The following is a 15581-nucleotide window of genomic DNA, read 5'->3' as shown; positions in this document are numbered from 1 at the left end:
GATTTCTCTCTGATAGGTGATAGGTTCATAAGAGTAGTGGTTGATGGGCATAAATCAGAAGCTTTCAGTATTAATGCTGGAGTCCCTCAGGGATTAATCCTGGGCCCAACTCTCTTCCTGACCTACATTAATGATCTTCCAAATCACATCCTTACATCATTCGTAGACATTTATGCTGAGGACATTACAATCTATGGTAGCACATAAAAGACCGTAAACGACCAAGTTCTCTCTGATTCTCTCTCCTCTGATCTTGAGCATGTGGTACAATGGGGAAAGAGGTGGTTGGTAACTTTTAATGCGTCTAAAACCAAGGTTCTATCTCTACACCATCTACGCTCTGATTCCAATCTGGCATCGGTTGAAATGAATGGCTCTCATCTTGGGGAGGCTTCATGCTTTGACAAGCTTCTGGGCTTGACCTTTACTCCTGACCTGAAATGGAACACGTATATCAAATCCATTGCCAAGGTCGCTGGAAAAATGGTAGGATCCTTCTACCGCTCCAGTAACTATCTCACTCCTGATGCAATTCTCTACCTAAATAAAAGCCAGGTACGACCAACGATGGAGTACTATTGCCACATCTGGGCAGAAGCTGCTAAAAATAGATTATCCTGCAGTAACAGAGTTCAAAATAGACTTCGTAGCTTCGTAGGGGATGCGCTTTTTTCTTCCCTGAAACCTCTTTCCCACAGAAGAGACATTGCGAGACTGTCTCTGCTTTATCGTTATTTTCATGGCAAGTGCTCAGCCGAGCTTCAATCTATGACCCCTCGCCTCGCCAAATTTTCACGAAAAGCACTCGTCTAGCCAAAACCACTATCAATAATTTCCCACACTTCTTATCTGTACCTAAACCTAAATGTAGATTCTTTTTTAGAACTGCACGCCAGCGGAACTCTCTTCCGATTGCCTGCTTTCCAGCTGACTACAATCTGATTGTCTTCAAATCCAACATAAACAAGTTCTTGACGAACCGTTCCCTCTAAGTAATTCAATTTACAAAACTCCCACTACTTATGTTTACTACGCTATAATCACATTGACTAATGTATACCCATTAACCCTTATCCTCGAGTGACCTCTCGGCCTTGATAAGTGGTGATTCCCGTGTAAAAACAAAGCCAGTGTCTTCTGTCAATAATTTTGTGTACGTCTTGAAAGGTCTTCCTACTTTAGTGGATTAGTGTTGAAGACCCCACAGTACCATATCATTAACGACCGCATCTTTTTTTTTCTGTAGCAATATCGAACATATCGTGTTCTTCTTTTTCTTGTTACTGAAGAGATCCTGGGCAACCGACCATACAGACAGCTAATTGTTGGATGTATTTTCCAGTTTAACACTGCCTGGAGCATTCTTGTATAAGATCCATCTAGCTTACTTTTAAGGTTTTTAATAAGAGCCCTTGTTAGTGAACCATAAAGCTGACCCCGTCTCACTACGGCTCTAAAAACGTTTTTCTTTATCTGTTCCGAGAGGGTAGATTTTCATATAACTCTCAACCGATTAAGCGCACTCCAAGCTTTAGCTATTCTGACGTAAACGTCTGTTTCGATGGATGCGACGTGGCTGTCGAGATATTCGAAATCATCTACTTGTTTGAGTGATTTTCTGTCTAGTGTTTCAATTGGGCCGGTTTGGTGGAACGACACATATTCTGTTTTAGTTGAGTTTGTATGTAGTCAAATCATGACAGCTGACTCTTCCAGGATATGTAGCAACATCTGTGGATTAGCATTTTCATCAGCTAACAAAGCAAGGTCATCAGCGTAATGTCATTCGTATAGTGAGTTTTATTATCTTTTTTTATCAAACGATTTAATCTATCATATAAATCTCACCTGTCTGTTTAAATGTATGTGTGTATGTATGTATGTATGTATGTATGTATGTATGTATACTTGCCTAAAACTTTCGATAGAGGCGAAAATTTTTCACGACATCGGTATCAGTTTGAAGACCAACCTTTCGGACAACAAATATCGAAAAATCGGCTAAAAAAAATTAATTCCTTCACTCACAACTGGGCACTTTTCTACAAGGAGGGTTCGCTATTTTCGCCGATATTTTCGAGAGTTATCCCCCCTTTTCGATCTTAATTTAAACCTTCGCCACTTCCGGTTTGGCGATGGACGCAACGGCAAAGACGTCACTTTTTTTCACGTTTTTTTCCTCTTTCGCGGTATAGGTTCGAGCCTGCCTGCCTACTACCACTTTTTTGTTTTTATGTTTTGCTCAACACACACCGGGCACCCAGGCTGGTCGGAAATAAGGGTAGAACTTCATATAGATATTCACTCATTTGTATTTTCATATTACAAACAAAATATGGAAAATCTCACTACATCATGTTATTCGGGTGCACTGTTTTCATCCTCTCTTCCTCTTGTGACCCGATGGGGACCGGGCGATACCGAGTGACCTTGCTAGTCGACACGAATTCAGAGGAATTCGCACGGCTGAATTCTAATGATGATGATGATGATGATGGTTTGATGTTGTTTAAACAGAAATGTCTATGGGATTTTGTCGGAAAGAGAAAAAAACAAATGATAATTGTTCTTATCTTATTGTTGTTATATATCTGTTAACAACGGAAAGGTTGTTTTTAAAATCTCTATGGAGCGAGATGAAGACACCCAGATATCTTAGCTGACAGCTTGGGGTGGGGGTCGGGGGGTGAGGGTCGCTGTCAGGCATTGTTCGACCTGGGGTGACTAATCACGCCTAATTGGTAATAAGTAAAAACCTCAGTGCAGGTGGGGGTTGAGGTTTGGTAGGGATAAGCTCTAAGAGAAAGAAAGAAGGTGTTTGTAACCACTCTCTGAAGGAGAGATGGGGGAAAAAGGGGTTGGATTTAGAAAAAGGAATTAAAAAAAAGAGTCGTAGCCAGCAAACCGAACGGCTGGGCTAGTCAAGCGCTCCCAATTTGGGAGCCCTTCAGAGCCTGATGTTATGATGGGAACTAGCCTGTGTTAATGGGAACTCGTTGACTTTACTGGTTTGGTCTTACATCGTTTCACTGCTATAGTCAGTCACCCCAGATTAGACAGTAGTTGTTATGAAGTAATGGAAACAATAAATAGTTTGTTACTGTTATAAACCGGAGTTCTGTTTGTTTGTGGTGAGGACTCTTGATTTTTCAGCAAGCCGCAAGGATCAGCGGAGTGATTGATGTACCCGGAGACTCCATACACATGGAAATAAAGACGATTCGATCGAGAGGAAAAGCGCCCCTCTATGAAAACACAATGGGTAAGAACGATCAACTGGCCAACTTGTAACGAGACAAGGTACGATCAAAGAACACCTGCCACATCGGGTGGAATCCGACGAGGTTAAGGACGCCCCGATACCCGGTGTGGTTGGTGCGACATCGGTAACGTTATAAATGGTGCCCGGATCATACATCGTTATACTCTCTCTATAAATACATATACCTTATGTAACATAAGAAAATATTAAAATAGAAACAAGATAGAGAAAATTAAGGGCAATTCAATTGTTCAAGTTAATTATTAAGAAAGCAATTTGTAACAATTCTATTTCAGCTTTCCCTTGTGTCCCTTAGTGAACAACTTTATCTCTATTGCATTTTTGTTATGGTCACTTCCTATAACGTTGTTCTGCTGATCAAGTTATTTCCCCTTTTTGTTACAGTTTTTTTCCTCTTTTTGTAGTTCCTAAGCGGGGTAGAACTTCAATAGTTTCACAATCATCTGATGAAGAGTTTGGTGGAAGCAATACACAAATCTGTACAAGCAACAACTATTCTATAAACATTATTAAAAATATTAATGTTCCTACAAAAAAAAAAAAATAGAACACCAATAAAATTATTTCCATCACCTTTGAAATTTGTACGCAAATAAAAGAAGTTTATTTTTCTAAAGTTATCAAAGTTAATAATTTTGACATTTATGCTTAATTTTATCCTTTAAAAATGTGTTTTTAATTAAAAATGTGTTATTAATTGATTGAGGTTTAAAACTAATACTATTTCATTTACTAAAAATGTTTTTCTCAAACTTCACGTGATATCCGAATAATCACAGTTCCTTCAATTCCTATTGTTCACTTATATCATGATTTGGATATGTTCGTCCGCTTCTTTTTTTCTTTTTATTGTGCTTGTTTTTCTTCTTCTTCGTCTTCTTCTTTTTGTTCTTGTTCTTTTTATTGTTGTTGTTGTTCTTTTTCTTCTTTATTTCTCTTGTTTTTCTTTTCGTTGTTGCTGTTTATCTTTTTCTTCTTCTTCGTATTCTTCTTCGTCTTGTTGTTTTTATTGTTCTTGTTCTTCTTCTTTTTCTTCTTCTTCTTCTTTTTTTCTTTTCTTCTTCTTCTTCTTCTTCTTCTTCTTCTTCTTCTTCTTCTTCTTCTTCTTCTTCTTCCAAGCGCCACTTTCTCTTTTTCTTTTTTCATCCCTAACAAGGCACACACTGCCACTTGGATCGTAATGGGCTAGCATTTGGGGTCGTGTCTAACAGTGGACTTGTGGGGAGTTGAGCAGTGAGATATCTGTTCACCTTACACGTAAACTTCTGCATGTTCCTACAGTTATGGAAGGATACAAAATGGAGGGAATTCCAAAGTTTAGTAGTCCAAGGGAAGAAACTATTAGTGTAGCCAGCTTTCCAGTATCTAGGGAAGTCTACAGTAAAAAGGTTTGGATTTTTCTGCTTTTCGTATTAGGAGAAAATATGTACGCCAAATGGGGCGCAAGTACTATGCATTTATCGGAGCATATTCCATTAAAAAACTTGTAAAACAGGCATAAGGATGCAACATTGCGGCGATCGGACAGAAGTTGGAACTTGGCCAATAGTGTGGACCTCTTTTGGTATCTGTCTAAGAGTGAGAAACTAGTATTTAAAGCACCAGTCCAGATGTGGCGATAATACTTTATGCAATGAATTTTAGGTTTTTAAAGGTATAGGATATCCTCTGTTGTGAGTAATTTTCTAGCACGGTAGAGGGAGCCCAATTTTTTGCAGTAGCATTGGCAATGTCGTTAATGTATAATTGTAATAGTATGTTTGGTCGCTGCCTCTTCTTCTTCTTCTTCTTCTTCTTCTTTCAATTGTCACTTGGCTTATTTGTTCACCGAAATCTAAAAGGCTCAGTTACCCCTTTCTTCTAGAGAGTTTTATATACTCTCTTCTGCTTCCCATAAAGGCTCTCTAACATGACTCACTTTAACCGGCTGTCACTCCCTCTTCTCTGGCGAGTTAAGTGATATCCTACTTTTTTTCTCGTTCTTTAAACTATAGGAAGATAATTTACTTCATATCAACCGATTTAATTTTAGTTCCTGAAAATTGCTAAATTTCTTAAACGTCTGAACAATATATACAATTGCGTACAAGTTCAGTTTTTCTGAATATTTTATGTTACGCAGATAAAAATATTTATAGAATATGAATAAAAATTAAATCCTTGTATACAACTAACTTTAATTGGGTAGTGTGAAATCACTTTTTAGATACGATCATTCCCCGGTCCATTCTGACCCGGACTGATACTAGCTGTCAGAATTCCATCTATAGTTGTTTTTACACGGGAGTCACCGTTTATCAAGGCCCGGTGGCCACTCAACGGTAAAGGTTAATGAGTTTTAGGAGGTCGATGAAACAACATCATAATTAGGGTTATGGTGGATATTATGTAGAATTTGATCATTTAATAAGGCAGCCCAACAATAATCTGTTCATATTGAATTGGAAAACGGCCATATTGTAGTCAGCTGAAAAGCAGTTTTGCGGTATAGAATTTTACAGACGAGCAGTTCTAGTCTATAAATTTTGTCCATGGAATCTGCGTTTAGATTTAGGCACAGATAGAGAATAAGGAAAATTGTTGACAGTTGTTGTAGCTAGACGAGTGCTGGTTGTGAATGTTTTGCAGGGTAGACCATAGATTTATTGTAGAGAGCGTGTTCAATATTCTGTAGAGGCTGTTGGGTTGAAGGTCGTAGGTCGCCACTTGTTGAGATATGCATTTTGCGTATTCCCAAAAACAATCAACAATAAAGACCAAGTTTACCGAGTAAATTTTAGGAAGAACATTAAAAGGGAGAACGTTAAAACAGAGTTACAATATATGCAAGTAAGATGCTGTATTTGACTTGAAATACATAAGAATAATCAAAGTTTTGTTTACACGCGTGTGTATTTATATGTATACAAACGAGCATGCATGAAGTTGAAATGTTTGTTGTGCTTATAAGTTTATTGTGAATACGTGTATGAAGTTAGAATGGCCATTGCATATGTGTGTGTGGGTGTACATGAGACCTCGTTAATATAAACACGTGTATTCGTTCTTACCTGAAAATGAATGCATCTTCGTTTTATCTTAAACGTAAGTATTTGCCTGTCGAGGCAAACGGAAAAGAACGTGTGCTCACATGGACGGTTCGGATGAAAGAGAGAGAGAGAGAGAGAGAGAGAGAGAGAGAGAGAGAGAGAGAGAGAGAGAGAGAGAGAGAGGTATATAATGGAAGTGGGTTAAAAAACGAACCAGGAAGTAGAAAATGCCACTTGTCGGACAAATCGGAAATCAAGACAAGTAGGCCGTCGGCCCAGAGTGAAAATTCTTAATTTTAATGAGATGTAAAAGGGGTGGGCATGATTTTTGGATATAATATGTATAAAATCATAAGAAACATGGAAAAAAATTTCACAAGCAAGATTATGGTGCATTAATAAATAATTTTAATTTTAATGCACAAAAAAATGCTAACTGTTAAGTTGCCTTCGTACAAAAAAGTAGCCATTCAGAATACTTCTTTTATTTACTCCTTACAATCTACCAATCAGAATCATCGTAGTGCGAGTTAAAAATTCAATATGGCTGCTTCCAGTGAAGAAGAAATGTTTGTAAACAAAGACAAAAAAGAGTGCGTTATGTGCATATTTCCAACTAAAACATTGAATGTTAGATCTTTTTCAGTGAAGACATGGACGCGCTTTTTAGAATATGTTAAAAAATGGAAAGGTTTACATGGACCACAAGCAGAAATTGCGAAAAACTTTGACTTAAGCTGTGATTCAACTGAAATACCACCTCGTGTTGGGTTTCACCAAACTTGTTATGCACGTTTCACGGATTATCAGAAAATTGAAAGAATTCAGAAAAAAACTAGAAAAGAATACTGATAACGTTTTCGAAGGTAAGTTTAAGCTTTTAATAATTTTTATTTTTATTGATACGTATTTGGAAAGAGACAATTTTTCTTATACTCCCTCTATTCACTTAGGCAAGTACGTGTGAACTGAACAGCATGAAAAATTTTATGGTAGGAAAAAATGGATTTAGAGTAACATTTCGTATATAAATTTAATGGAAAATCATCCTCCATTTCCTGGAGACTATTGTTAATTTTTTTTTACCATTAACCCTAAGTCTGAGTGCCAAGATTGTAATTTACCCCCTCCTCTCCCAATAAAAAAACGCACAGAATTTATCTTCACTAGAAAAAAGGTCAACACCTCTAAATTCTAAAATATATTTATTCAATTTAATTGATTTTTAATTTTTTTTTTTTTTTTTTTTTTTTTGTAAACTTCTAAGTTGTACAATCTTTTTTCTTCTCGGGGGAGGGAGCGATTTAAATGAGGGTGTTAATCTACATTAATATCTTTTCAAACAATTGAATATGTACATAAAAGTTGGCATCTGTTTTAGAAAATTTCACTTGTAAAGAAAACAAAAAAAAAAACTAGAGTTTATTTCTATTTACTTGCCTCCCCCACGAGAACATAGATACAAAACAGGGTTTTATTGTGGGTAAAATTTAGTTCACCAAAAATGTATTCTGATTGGAACAAAAATTACAATTGCCTCAGTTTAGAAAGATTTCTCCTTCACAAATCTGAAACAAAAGATAACCTGTATTATCAGAATAAAGGGTACACTTTGCTCTTAGCCAAATGCTGTTACTATTTAACAGTTTTCATAATTTCAATAATTTTAGCTATTGGTTTTAATCTGGAAATGTTTCATTTCTTTTATGATTCTAAATATAGATACAACTGTCTATGGTACCATTTCTTGATTCTAGCACTTCCACAATCAGTCACTTGACAATCTATTCCATTAACCTTTATCCTCGTGTGGCTTTTAGCCTTGATAAGTGGTAACTCACTAGTAAAATAAAGTGCATTGCATATTGAATTTACCTACCAATTCCAATGATAAATATATTGCATGATTTTGTAAACATCCCTTGGTCCGATTAATAAGGAGTCACCAGACGATTTAATTGTAGAATGTAAATTAATAACATACAATTTTTTCACAGAAGTTTTATCAGCACTATACAAAAAAAATCTTAAATTTTTAATGAAATGTTTTGGATTTATGAAATAATGATTGGATATTTTTAATTTGAACTTTTCCATATACTTTGTTATTTCAAATGCATATTAAACTCCTAAATATATTTATTTTTACAGGGTCCCCATCTCAAGAAAACATTGATGCGACTACTGCCGAAAATGATGATCCACCAGCTAAAAAAAGACGGGTTCTTCGTTCCAATTTTGATCGACCATCTTTGCCAGCTAGATCAGAGCATATTTTACCAGATGTTTGCATACTATGCCAAAAAGTAAAAACTATAGTGTGCAAAGGATCTGGAAAAAGAAACAGGGAAAAACTTGTCAGATGTTCGACAATAGAAGCTGCTAATTTAAAACGAGCAGCAGAAGAAAATGAAAATGAATCACTCCTCATGCAAATAAGGAATAAAGATTGTGTAGCAATCGAAGTGAAATATCATAACTCATGTTACCGTGACTTCACTCGATATTTAACCAAACCAACCAAAACCGAACACTCTGAGCAAACTTCATATGCTAAAGCATTTGAGGTCTTTGCGAAATTAGTCCAAACAAGGATTATCGAAAACAAGGAAATCATGAGACTTAAAAAATTGAAAGATTTGTTTGTCAAACAGATTAAAGAAACACATGGAGTTGATGCGCATTTATATAAAACAGGATATTTAAAACAAAGATTAATGAAAAAATTTCCTCAATTATGCTTCATCACTCCTAAAATGAGATCACAAGGTGACATCGTGTATGTAAATGACATTACAGTGTCTTCTCTTGTAGAGGAAAAAACAGTACTCCATGAGGAAACACATACCACAACTCCAAGTGAAACAGAGTCGTCAGAAAATGACACAAACCAACAAACAAGTCATGTACGCTCAGATCTAAATCCTCTTTCTAACTTGTACATAACAGCTATGGATCTGAGAAATATTATTCAACAAGTAAAACCTCCTTCGTTATGGCCGCCAACAGCAGAAACATTAAATTTGCAGGAGGCTGAAAAGATGGTGCCCCATATTTTATTTAACTTTCTTGCATGGATAGTTGGGGCATCTGAAGATTTGTGCACAGAAAAAATAATGGACATATCTGCATCCGTCTATAGAAAGATTTTGTCTATTTCACAAGACATTATATTTTTGTCTTCTAACGGACGTACATTAATGCCAAAACATTTATCACTTGGTATGGCTGTACGCCATCTGTCTGGATCTGCCCAAGTGATTGGTTTATTGAATGGTTTGGGACATTGTGTTTCTCATTCGGTGGTTTTAAATCATGATACAGCACTAGCTGAACTTGAAATCAATCGTGGAGAAAATTCTATTCCATCCACCATCCAGGCAGGTATTCCAACAACTTTGGTCTGGGACAATAATGATTTTGGTGAGGAAACTTTATCTGGACATGGAACAACACACAACACAACTGGGATAATAATACAAAATATGTTAGTCGAACCGTGTGCATCTAAGATTGCAGTAGAAGGACTCAAAAGAACACGGAAAAGAACATTGGAACCACCAGAAGTAAATTTGGCTACATACACCGGTGGAAGAAAAGATGGCCCACTACCATTTGCTGAACATGTTTCACTTCATTCAGATCGTGTATTTCTGCAAAATTCTCTAAAACTTGATATAGCGTACTATATCACAAAATTCGGCAGTGAAATTATATTACCATCTTGGACTGGGTTTAACCAACTCCTGTGCAAAAGGGAGATTGCATCAAAATCTACCATAGGTTATTTACCCGTAATTGATGTTAGCCCCACAGAAATGGATACAGTCCTTACAATTCTAAAAAAAAGCATTGCCATTGCAGATCAACTCAAGTTAGAGTCTCTTGTTATTGTAATGGATCAAGCAATCTATTCAAAGGCACAATTAATTAGATGGAGAAATCCATATTTCATGAAGAGATTGGTGATTCGACTTGGTGCTTTTCATACAGCAATGTCCTTTCTTGGGTGTTTGGGAAAGCGTTTTCGTGATGCCGGGCTTCAAGATATTCTAATAGAATCAGAAGTTGTTGCTGTAGGCTCAATAAATGGAGTTTTCACAGGTAGACACTATAACAGAGCAGTTAGAGCCCATAAATTAGTGGCCGAAGCAATGCAGCATATGCGTTTGACAACCTATTTAAACAGCATTCCTGAAGAAAAGGCAGAAAAAGTGAAGCATTTAATGACATCCTTGTCACAATCATTCCCAGGACCTCAGTATGAAGAAATTCTGAAGGGAGAACATTTTCAAAGTTTTCTATCATCCTATGAAGAATTTATACAGGTTGGCAACAAAAAGCAAACTTTTGCATTCTGGAGTTCTTATATTGACATTGTAGAAATTCTTTTACTTTTCCTTAGAGGTATTCGAGAGTCAAACTGGGAACTTCACTTGGCAAGTGTTAGACAGATGTTACCTTGGGTGTTTGCATATGACCATGTAAATTATAGCAGATACCTTCCAGTTTACTGGTTGGAGATGTCTAATCTCGCTAATACTCATCCAGTGATATATACACAATGCATTGGAGGAGATTTTGCTGTTCAAAGAAGCTCAAATGCCTTTGCTAAAATTCCTTGTGACCAAACCATCGAACAAACTGCTAATCGTGATTCAAAAACAAAAGGTGGTATGACAGGCTTCAGCACAAACAAGAGAGCCGTCAACAGGTGGATATGGTCCCATCATGCGAGAGGGTCTATTACCCATGAATGTGAAACTATGGCTGGCAAAGGAGAACGAAGTGGAACACGATCAGATCTTTTACACAGTCGGATGAAACATGATAAGCTTGCTATTGGAAAGATAATAGACACAGTAAACAGTATGTTTAATCCATTTGAGTATGAACCAGCTGAGTTGATCCATATTGCATCAGGATTAGTTGCGACACAAGATGTTCAAAATGATCTGCAATTTGCTAAGGCAAGGGGCGAATCAGAATTTGAAAATTTCTGTGGGCAGCGTCTACAAACGGGAGAAGTTGATTTTTTTGCCCCGATGAAAAGAATGAATTTAAAAACATTCTCCAGTATGTCTAAAAAATCAAATCATCATGTCCACGGAAAGGATATCACTTTGGAAGCAGATAGAAATCTCCTAGCAAGATTGGTTGTGATTGGTAGAATCCGGAACATTAATCTTCAAGAATTACTGTCATATTCCTTAGGTCCATTACGATTGTCCCTTGCAAATTCACATGGATCGTTGGTTAAAACTAATAAAGCAAACTTACTTCATGCTTTAGAAAGCCATGCTAACAATCCTATTGTTGAGAACCCTATAGTAGGTGGCATATATATAGTGGATGGTATGTCGCTGATACACCAATTAAATTTGAACAAATTACAAGGAGAGAAAACATTTCTTAATCTTGCTCTTGTTATTTTGAAAAGTTTAGTGAACAGGGCAAAATCGAATCATTCTAAAGAAATTCATTTTGTTACTGATACATACCAGCAGATCTCTATAAAAAATATCGAGAGGGATAAAAGAGCTGCTACTAGCTCTCAGATAAGAATCCATGGTCAGCTCCTTCCTCAGCAATGGAAGAAATTTCTTTCAAATGGAGAGAATAAAAAGTCCTTAATAGAATTCTTGGATGAAACATGGTCTAATGTTTCAACATCAGAGCTTAGAGGAGTGAAGGTATTCTTGGCGCATAACAAGAAATGTCATTCCTTCTCACCTGGAAAAGAGGCAAGTGATATTGTCATCCGGTTAGAAGAGACAAAACTTTGTAGCTCACAAGAAGAAGCTGATACACGGATTTATTTGCATGCTTCTTTTGCAGCCAACACTAGTACGGATGTAATCATTATGAGTCCTGATACCGATGTGTTTGTAATTGGAGTTTCTTTACAAAATCTTATTCCCGCACATTTATACTTCCACACAGGAAGAGGAACAAATTTGCGAACAATAGACATCAAGATGATAAAAGACAACATTGGAGAGTCTGTCAGTCAAGCCTTGATTGGTCTACATTGTTTTACAGGATGTGATAGTGTCAGTTCATTTTACGGAAAGGGCAAAAAGAAAGCACTTAGTTTATTACTGAGAGAGAATGAGTTTTGTTACGCATTCAGTGATCTTGGTAATGAATTTTATGTGAAACCAGACACAGCAAAATCATTGGAAATGTTTGTTTGCAGGTTGTATGGCCAACAAAATGTCACAAGTGTTAATGAAGCCAGATACAACATGTTTAGATTCCAAAGAAAATTGGAAATCACAATGCCTCCAAATCAAGATGCCCTGAGTGAACACATCAAGCGAGCTAACTATCAAGCAGGTACGTTTTATAAATATTTAATTTCCAATTATATGTAAAAATTAAATATATGGAGTTTCATTGTTATTTGCTTATTAGAAAGGATGAAAATTATTCAATATTAATGTTAATTTCTTTCTTTTTTCAGGTGTCTATAAAAGGAGCCTCCATGCAAATCCTGATATACCATCCCCTGATTGTCATGGATGGAAGATAGAAAATGGAGATTTAGTAATCCATTGGATGAATCTTCTTCCTGCTCCAGACAGTTTAATGGATTTAATTAACTGCTCTGCCAAATGTAAAAAAAGTCATTGTAAAGACGTTAAAATTTGTACATGTCTCCAAAACAGGGTCCCATGCACAGATATGTGCAAGTGTGCAAGAGATTCTTGTTATAAAATTAGTAAAAACATTGGACATGATGATGATGACACTGATGATGGTGATGACGACGACGATGATGATGAAGTGGCATAAGCAGTGATCAGTTTTAAATAAAAGCATATATGATCTTATTTACTAACATGTTGTTTGTTTAACTTTCATTAAAAATGCCTTTTTGTCCTTTAAATCTGTGTTATTATTCATAGATTCAAAAAAATACTTTTTAATGAAAATTGACAAACATTGTATATTTTACCAAGTTGATGTGTATAAAAAATGACACAAAATCGCAGCTCTACCTCAGGTTTAAACGACCTTGTTACATACAAAATATAGCAATAGATTTGTATGACTAATAATATTGGTAGACTATAGGTGTCTCTACATGAGAAATATCAAAATGTAAATCTATTTCTTTAGTTATCCACAGAAAAGATTGAAGTTGTTTCAAATAAGATGTTTGAAAAAAGCTTTTTTAGAAAAATATTCCCTATTTTGAAGCATAGTAAATATATTAAGTCCAATATTTATGTATTAAATGATGAAGAAATAAATTGGGAATAAAATGTGCTAAACTAGATGTCTGTATTGTTATCGGTTTGTGTGCTACTAAGGTTTAAGCAAGTCATAATGTTCTATTTGATGATTGTCGGCCATCTTTAAATATGGCCGCCGTTTTCATTAATGCGCAACATTTGTGCTTGTGAAAAAAAAATATGATGTTCAGGAGTCTATTGGCATTCATTTGACACCATTTTTTCTTCCACCCCCAACCGAGGTCACAGAATCAAAAATCTAGAGGGATTTTGACCTTTGGGCCCATAGCCTAAAGGGCAAATAACCGGTGCATAATCGAGATACGTTTGTGTGAGTGTGTGTGCGACATATCTAATGGCATATCAGTTCGAAAAAGGATCTGCACATAGATTGAAGCTCAGTCGAGCACTTGCCATGAATATAACAATAGAGTAAAGATAGACTCGCAACAACTCTGATGTGAGCAAGAGGTTATAAGATGGAGACAACGACATCGCTCACTAGATTTCGGAGCCGGTTTTGAACCCTGTCAATGCAGAAAAGGGTGCTTTGAGTAGTCCCTGTCAAGATGTGTAAAAAGTAACTGATCTTTTAGATAGTAAAATGTCGCGTACACCTCTCTAAAAGTGTTCGCCTCTACCCCATACGACCACTCTACAATCCTTTTTCAAAACACTTTATTTTCTATATACAACCTCTGCCAACTACTGTGTGCCTTTAATAATTTTGTGTACGACACAAAATTGCACCCGTGATTGAGCCACCAATGTACGCTGGAGGAGTATAAAATTTCTTCTTAGTTACAACTACTTCACGGCTCACTCAGATCTGGAGTCGTAATACCTACAAAATATACGATCGCAAAAGAAATGAATCTATAAAAAATAGCATAGCGAGTATATATATATATATATATATATATATATATATATATATATATATATATATATATATATATATATATATATATATATATGTGTGTGTGTGTGTGTGTGTGTGTATATATATATATATTACTCCGGCATAAAATGATCCACGGTTGGTTGACATGCCATAAAACACAACAATCAACAATTGTAGTTAAATTGTAAAGCACTTTCCATTTTTCATGCTCATTTCTAGGTTTATCTTTCGCGATTCTGTTCCATCTCATATGTTTTCATTATTCCCTCATTTTTTCACTAATCTTGTACCTGTTATTTTCCTATTTCCTTTGTTATTGTTGTTGTTATTGTTGTTGTTGTTATTGTTGTTATTTTTGTTGCTATTGTTGTTGTTGTTGTTGTTTTTTCTTGTTGTTATTGTTGTTGTTGTTATTGTTGTTATTTTTGTTGTTTTTATTGTTGCTAATGTTCTTGTTATTATTGTTGTTGTTGTTCTTATTGTTCTTTTTCTTCTTTTTATTTTCTCTATTCAACCCACTTCTCTTTCCGTCACCTGTCTATCTTACATGCCCACTTCATTACCTCTGTCCTCCTCTTCTTCCCCTTCTTCTTATTGTTCTACTACTGCTACTACTACACCTTCTTTGTCTTCTTCTTCTTCTTCTTCTTCTTCTTCTTCTTCTTCTTCTTCTTCTCTCTCATGTTCCATCTTACCTGGTCTATTTACCGCCTCTTTCTTCAATTCTTGTTGTTGTCGTTGTTGTTTTTGTTGTTGTTTTTCTTCTTCTTCTTCTTCTTTTTCTTCTTCTCAATACAATCCACTTGTCTTTCCCTCTTCACCGACTGCGTTTCTCTTCTCCTTCATCACTTCATTTCCATCCCTCCTCCCACACACATCCCCTCTTCCCCTACCAACACCGTAGAGACGTGCCATTCTTATATTACACCAGTAATCATCAATAAAATAATAGGTACGCGATAACAAACAAATGTGGTCGATCGATCCTTAAACTGTCCAATACTGAAGCATCGTGTCGGTCCACATCGCCGAGCAAACACATCAGCTCAGGCTTAACAACCTTTTGAGACCATCCATCTCCAACACTTTTTTTGTCTTCATTTTTTATTCTCTCACTCATTTCA

At 36.1% G+C, this 15581-nt stretch overlaps 1 protein-coding gene and 1 long non-coding RNA gene across 2 annotated transcripts in view; both read left to right on the top strand.

The window, feature by feature from the left end:
• LOC145297079 (uncharacterized) overlaps nt 1–15581 on the top strand; it is a 146377-nt gene that overhangs the window by 115537 nt on the left and 15259 nt on the right. The window lies entirely within an intron of this gene.
• Nucleotides 6872–13597, top strand: LOC145296735 (uncharacterized). The gene is made up of 3 exons (XM_080142755.1): nt 6872–7178; nt 8464–12651; nt 12779–13597. The coding sequence occupies exons 1-3, from the start codon at nt 7100–7102 to the stop codon at nt 13108–13110; spliced, it is 4599 nt and encodes a 1532-aa protein (XP_079998881.1). The 5' UTR covers nt 6872–7099; the 3' UTR covers nt 13111–13597.

Source organism: Euprymna scolopes, chromosome 17, assembly GCF_053919585.1.
Source record: "Euprymna scolopes isolate OS-2025 chromosome 17, ASM5391958v1, whole genome shotgun sequence".
In the NCBI taxonomy this organism is placed as follows: domain Eukaryota; kingdom Metazoa; phylum Mollusca; class Cephalopoda; order Sepiida; family Sepiolidae; genus Euprymna; species Euprymna scolopes.
This window is presented reverse-complemented; position numbering and strand designations above follow the sequence as displayed.

Bases quoted from the DNA above. Each gene is read 5' to 3' on its own strand.
- LOC145296735 (XM_080142755.1), top strand. From the start codon at position 7,100: ATGCACGTTTCACGGATTATCAGAAAATTGAAAGAATTCAGAAAAAAA. The intron at 7,179-8,463 runs GTAAGTTTAAGC...TTATTTTTACAG, and splicing joins TACTGATAACGTTTTCGAAG to GGTCCCCATCTCAAGAAAAC. The intron at 12,652-12,778 runs GTACGTTTTATA...TTCTTTTTTCAG, and splicing joins GCGAGCTAACTATCAAGCAG to GTGTCTATAAAAGGAGCCTC.